The 7,026-nt window shown below is 45.2% G+C and overlaps 1 protein-coding gene across 4 annotated transcripts in view; it reads right to left on the reverse strand.

Annotated features, from left to right (window-relative positions):
• LOC129831659 (probable G-protein coupled receptor 149) overlaps nt 1–5,699 on the reverse strand; it is a 31,452-nt gene extending 25,753 nt beyond the window's left edge. For all 4 annotated transcript variants that reach the window (XR_008755799.1, XR_008755800.1, XR_008755801.1 and 1 more), the window contains exon 1: nt 4,390–5,699. Coding sequence is in view for 1 of the 4 variants with exons in the window: in XM_055895022.1 (XP_055750997.1) it covers nt 4,390–5,373 (984 nt within the window). In the remaining 3 variants the exon portion in view is untranslated. The remainder of the gene's footprint in view (nt 1–4,389) is intronic.
• Between the last annotated feature and the right edge of the window lie 1,327 nt (nt 5,700–7,026).

Genomic DNA, 7,026 nt, shown 5'->3' on the forward strand with positions numbered 1-7,026 from the left:
CATTTTTATTCTACATAACCTTTTTATTTGGAAAAAATTTACCAAAAAATACATTTTACGTACACGTCTTTAGTATTTTACAGATAAAAAGTTTTTATCCACAATCTGCTTTGATCAAGTCCAGTCCTGGAGTGTAATTAACACAATGAAACAAAAAATATTTGGGCTAGCTTCATCCAATGTCCAGAAAAATACTCTTGCTTGATATGCAAATATATGCATATGTAATGAGGTATTGCCTTTATTTGCATATTCAAATAAAAATTGTCCGGAATATTGTAATACAAAAAATAATTTTATTTGTGTCTAAATTCACCTGGTAAAAATTGATTGTGATATGATTAAGAAAACAACAATTCCGTATTAGGGTGTGGAGCCTGGCCTTAAATGAATGGGTTATGTTATATATATATTGTTATATATATATTTAGTGTTATATTGCGTTTGTGCACCTCTGAGTGACGTTCTCTCGATTCCCTGGGTCATTTCATGTTTTCATGTGTATCTGAGTTGTTGGCGTTCAAGCAGGCAGAAATCCGTCCGGTATTTACATTTACATTTAAGTCATTTAGCAGACGCTCTTATCCAGAGCGACTTACAAATTGGTACATTCACCTTATGATATCCAGTGTAACAACCACTTTACAATAGTGCATCTAAATCTTTAAGGGAGGGGGGGGGGGGGGGGTTAGAAGGATTACTTTATCCTATCCTAGGTATTCCTTAAAGAGGTGGGGTTTCAGGTGTCTCCGGAAGGTGGTTGTCACGTTCCTGACCTATTTCTGTTAGTTTGTTATATGTGTTAGTTGGTCAGGACGTGAGTTTGGGTGGGCATTCTATGTTTTCTGTTTCTATGTTGGTTTATGGGTTGCCTGGTATGGCTCTTAATTAGAGGCAGGTGTTTGGCGTTCCTCTAATTAAGAGTCATATTTAGGTAGGTGTTTTCACAGTGTTCGTTGTGGGTGATTGTCTCCTGTGTTTGTGTATGTCTTTACGCCACACGGGACTGGTTTCGGTTTGTTTGTTCAGTGTTTTTTATGTGTAGGCTTTTTTCCCTGTTCGTGCGTTCTCGTGTGTTATGTGAGTCCGTCGTTCAGATCTGTCTACACCGTTTATTTGTTTTGTTAGTTTATTAGTCAAGTTCGTGTTTTCGTGTTTTTTCTTTAATAAATCATGTCTACAAACTCAGCTGCATTTTGGTTCAATCCATGTTCCTCCTCTTCGGATGAAGAGGAGGAGGAAAGCCGTTACAGTGGTGATTGACTCCGCTGACCTGGCGTCGTGAGGGAGTTTGTTCCACCATTGGGGTGCCAGAGCAGCGAACAGTTTTGACTGGGCTGAGCGGGAACTGTACTTCCTCAGAGGTAGGGAGGCGAGCAGGCCAGAGGTGGATGAACGCAGTGCCCTTGTTTGGGTGTAGGGCCTGATCAGAGCCTGAAGGTACGGAGGTGCCGTTCCCCTCACAGCTCCGTAGGCAAGCACCATGGTCTTGTAGCGGATGCGAGCTTCAACTGGAAGCCAGTGGAGAGAGCGGAGGAGCGGGGTGACGTGAGAGAACTTGGTAAGGTTGAATACCAGACGGGCTGCGGCGTTCTGGATGAGTTGTAGGGGTTTAATGGCACAGGCAGGGAGCCCAGCCAACAGCGAGTTGCAGTAATCCAGACGGGAGATGACAAGTGCCTGGATTTGGACCTGCGCCGCTTCCTGTGTGAGGCAGGGTCGTACTCTGCGAATGTTGTAGAGCATGAACCTACAGGAATGGGCCACCGCCTTGATGTTAGTTGAGAACGACAGGGTGTTGTCCAGGATCACGCCAACGTTCTTAGCCCTCTGGGAGGAGGACACAATGGAGTTGTCAACCGTGATGGCGAGATCATGGAACGGGCAGTCCTTCCCCGGGAGGAAGAGCAGCTCCGTCTTGCCGAGGTTCAGCTTGAGGTGGTGATCCGTCATCCACACTGATATGTCTGCCAGACATGCAGAGATGACGTAGCACCGTGATAAAGTCTCTCTCACTACACTGGAAGTTAAAAAGAATATGACTTTGAGATTTCTAAAACGTCCATCACGCATGTCAGATTTCAATACTGGCTGATGTTATAACGCAGGAGAATGTATTCTCTCTAATGAGCCATTGATCATATTGTTGCCATATTCCTACCTTGAGAAATGTGTCATTTAACAGAGGGTTTAGCACATATTTCCTGTTTGTCTGTCTCTTTAGTCCAGGGTGCATTGCATAGTGCCGTTGTTAGAGATATTGTAGGATAGGAATTCAATGAATGAAGGAACGTATAAGTTTTGGCAAACTCCAAGCGGGCTGTCATGTACCTTTTACTGAGGAGTGGCTTCCTTCTGGCCACTCTACCATAAAGGCCTGATTGGTGGAGTGCTGCAGAGATGGTTGTCCTTCTGGAAGGTTTTCCCATCTCCACAGAGGAACTCTAGAGCTCTGTCAGAGTGACCATCGCGTTCTTGGTCACCTCCCTGACCAAGGCCCTTCTCCCCCGATTGCTCAGTTTGGCCAGGCGGCCAGCTCTAGGAAGAGTCTTGGTGGTTCCAAACTTCTTCCATATAAGAATGATGGAGGCCACTGTGTTCTTGGGGACCTTCAATGCTGCAGAATTGTTTTGGTACCCTTCCCCAGATCCGTGCATCGACACAATCCTGTCTCGGCGCTCTACGGACTATTCCTTCGATCTCAAGGTTTGGTTTTTGTCTCTGACATTCACTGTCAAATGTGGGACCTTACATAGACAGGTGTGAGCCTTTCCAAATCATGTCCAATCAATTGAATTTACCACAGGTGGACTCCAATCAAGCTGTAGAAACATCTCAAGGATAATCAATGGAAACAGAATGCACCCGAACTCAATTTCGAGTCTCATAGCAAAGGGTCTGAATAGTTATGTAAATAAGGTATTTCTGTTTTGAATTTTGAATATATTTAAGAAATCTTTTCTAAAAACCTGTCTTCACTTTATCATTATTGGGTATTGTGATGTCCTTATGGGGTATTGTGATGTCATTATTGGGTATTGTGATGTCCTTATGGGGTATTGTGATGTCATTATGGGGTATTGTGATGTCATTATGGGGTATTGTGTATTGAATGATGAGGGACAAACGTAACCCATTTAATCCACTTCCCAAAAGGGAAGGGGTATGAATACTTTCCGAATGCACAGTATATACTATAATATTATAATATAATAATATATAATAATTTATAATATAATTGGATGCAGTCTATCACAGTGCCATCCGTTTTGTCACCAAAGCCCCATATACTACCCACCACTGCGACCTGTACGCTCTCATTGGCTGGCCCTCGCTTCATACTCGACGCCAAACCCACTGGCTCCAGGTCATCTACAAGACCCTGCTAGGTAAAGTCCCCCCTTATCTCAGCTCGCTGGTCACCATAGCAGCACCCACCTGTAGCACGCGCTCCAGCAGGTATATCTCTGGTCACCCCCAAAACCAATTCTTCCTCTGGCCGCCTCTCCTTCCAGTTCTCTGCTGCCAAATACTGGAACGAACTACAAAAATCTCTGAAACTGGAAACACTTATCTCCCTCACTAGCTTTAAGCACCAGCTGTCAGAGCAGCTCACAGATTACTGCACCTGTACATAGCCCATCTATAATTAAGCCCAAACAACTACTCCCCCCCTTACTGTATTTATTTATTTATTTTTTGCTCCTTTGCACCCCATTATTTCTATCTCTACTTTGCACATTCTTCCACAGCAAATCTACCATTCCAATGTTTTACTTCCTATATTGTATTTACTTCGCCACCATCACCTTTTTTTTGCCTTTACCTCCCTTATCTCACCTCATTTGCTCACATTGTATATAGACTTATTTTTCTACTGTATTATTGACTGTATGTTTGTTTTACTCCATGTGTAACTCTGTGTTGTTGTATGTGTCGAACTGCTTTCCTTTATCTTGGCCAGGTCGCAATTGTAAATGAGAACTTGTTCTCAACTTGCCTACCTGGTTAAAAATAAAGGTGAAATAAAAAATAAATATACCTTTAGGGGAGCCTAAAGATAAAAAATACACTTGTTTAGAGATATAAATTGCAACTCGTTTTTAATAAAGCAGTCAAATTTAAGGTGAGTGTGTTGGGGGCAATAACAGTGAGATGTGCAATGCCATTTTGTGGGGCTAGTTACCCCACCTTACCCTACATGTTTTATAGAGTAGGGAGACGGCCTATTCATCTTGGCATCGCAGGACTAAGAAAATACACTGTATATAATGCAATTGCATTATTAAACCCCACATGAACACCTATTTGTTATAGGAGCATACATAGCCTTTCTATGATTTGATATTTTTTTTAATCTACACATTTTAGCATCTCTAGGCCACTCACCATCATCGGCATCCACAAGACAACTCTCACCACCGCTAGGATCATGGAGAAGCGCTTTTGTGCAAAGAACACCGGGGATTCCCAGTTACAGATGGTACCATCATCCCTCAGTACACGATCAGAGTCCGGGTTTGAACAGGTATATGTTTCCACTTTGTCCCGCACCCCTAACCCTTTCCTCAAACCAACCGGACTCAGCTCGTTGTAGGTACTGAAACTTCTGTCCAAGCTGTCCCGAGAGAAGGACGGGAGGTCGCAGAGAGGCGCAGACCCGTCCCCTCTCAGATCCCTGGCCATATCCAAGTAGCTCGGGTAGAGCGTCCTCTGTGGCTCTCTGGAACACAGGAGCTGGTAGGTGAGAGGAACGAAGAAGAACACCAATCCACAGAAACACACGGAGTACAAAGAAAAAAGGAGCAGAATGTAAAAACCTCGTCTCTCCGGGAAGCAGCCGAGAGAGAGCGGAGTGAAACTCCCCCAGCCGCACAGGGGTAGTACACTGACGGCCAGGCTGACTACCCACACCCCTATTATCGCCAACATCACCCTCAACGGCCGAGGGCTTCCTTCTCGCTTGGTAACGTAAAAGGTGTAGGCTGCGATAAGGCAAGCCTTCATATTGCTGGAGAGTCCTTGGAACACATAGAGAAGTCCCGACAAAGTGCATATGGTCACCGACCCTCCCTCTCCATCTCTCTCCCACTGCATGAGCATAAAGAGGGAGAGAGGTATCACGCTGAGCAGGTCGTCCACGGACATCGAAGCCACGATGAGCCACAGGATAGTTTTCCACCTCATCCGAATGAAAAAGAAGAGAGAATACACACTTCCCAAGAAGGTAAGAGCGGCGATGGCGACGCACAAGCCGAAGAGAAGCAGGCTCATCTGTCTTTGCGCCTCGGTGAGGTCCGTCCTCTCGTAGCTCGAGGTGAAAAGGCTGCTGTTGTTCGGTGACGGGGAGCTGAGAGTCGAGGACATTTTCATTTAGGTAACTTTGTCGACCTGGCTTGTGTTATATATATATATATATATATATATATATATATAAATATGTATATAAACTTTGAGCCAATGCCAAAATGTTACTAGAGTTCTAACGGTACACATAGGCTAGACTACATCCCTGGTGAGTCACTCTGATAGGCTATATTTCAGCAGTCCAGTTGGATATATCTTGGATACATAACGGAAAGTAGCTTCCAGAATAGGACACCAGTGCACTTTAGACGCGTACTGGAGGAGATAGATGGCGAGGCTCCTCGAGGATGATGCTCCGCGATTTATGTACAAAAACCCAGTGCGTACTGCACTTTACAAACCTCACGCTGTCGTCACTGTCTTTTCTTTCAATGGCAGAAGGGTAGGCTGGTGTGTAATACTAATAACTTTATACAAGTGTTCATCGTTCCAAGTGTTTAATGGACATGTGTTTCTTGCATATGCCCACAGGGAGTGGGGTCACGGCCAGGGTCACCATTGTCTAGCGCACCTGGAACATTTGGGGGGGGGGGGGGGGGGGTTAAGTGCCTTGCTCAAGGACACATCAACAGATTGCTCACGTTGTCAGCTCAAGGATTCAAACCAATGACCTTTCAGTTATTGGCAGAACGTTCTAACCTCGAGGCTAGCTGCCGTGTGTGTGTGTGTGTGTGTGTGTGAGAGCTCCGGTTTCGAGGGTTGCGTGTTCAATCCCGATACTAGGCACTAGTTTTTAATAGTTTAGTTTGAACCCTCTCCCAACCCTTTACCATTCTGAATTCATGATCTGTTTCAGACAGTACAGATTGGACGCAAACACACTCCATAATGCTGCTGGGTGGTTCCCTCTGTCATGTCTCAGACTACACACACTCCATAATGCTACAGGGTGGTTCCCTCTGTCATGTCTCAGACTACACACACACTCCATAATGCTGCTGGGTGGTTCCCTCTGTCATGTCTCAGACTACACACACACTCCATACTGCTGCTGGGTGGTTCCCTCTGTCATGTCTCAGACTACACACACACTCCATAATGCTGCCAGTGGTTCCCTCTGCCTTGTAATTTGTTTTATTTAACCTTTTTTTTAACTAAGCAAGTCAGTTAAGAACATATTCTTATTTACAATGATGGCCTACTGTCCGCCTACCGGGGAACAGTGGGTTAACTGCCTTGTTCAGAAGCAGAACAACAGATTTTTACCTTGGCAGCTCGGGGATTCGATCCAGCAACTTTTCGGTTAATGGCCCAACACTCTAACCACTAGGCTCCCTGCCACCTCAGGTGATGGTGTGGTGATGGTGATGGTGTGGTGATGGTGTGGTGATGGTGTTGATGGTGATGGTGTGGTGATGGTGATGATGGTGGTGTGTGGTGATGGTGATGGTGTGGTGATGGTGATATGGTGGTGTGTGGTGATGGTGATGATGGTGGTGTGTGGTGATGGTGATGGTGTGGTGATGGTGGTGTGTGGTGATGGTGTGGTGATGGTGGTGTGTGGTGATGGTGTGGTGATGGTGTTGTGTGGTGATGGTGTGGTGATGGTGGTGTGTGGTGATGGTGTGGTGATGGTGTTGTGTGTTGATGGTGATGGTGTGGTGATGGTGGTGTGTGGTGATGGTGTGGTGATGGTGTGGTGATGGTATGGTGGTGATG

Source organism: Salvelinus fontinalis, chromosome 33, assembly GCF_029448725.1.
Source record: "Salvelinus fontinalis isolate EN_2023a chromosome 33, ASM2944872v1, whole genome shotgun sequence".
NCBI classification, from domain to species: Eukaryota; Metazoa; Chordata; class Actinopteri; order Salmoniformes; family Salmonidae; genus Salvelinus; species Salvelinus fontinalis.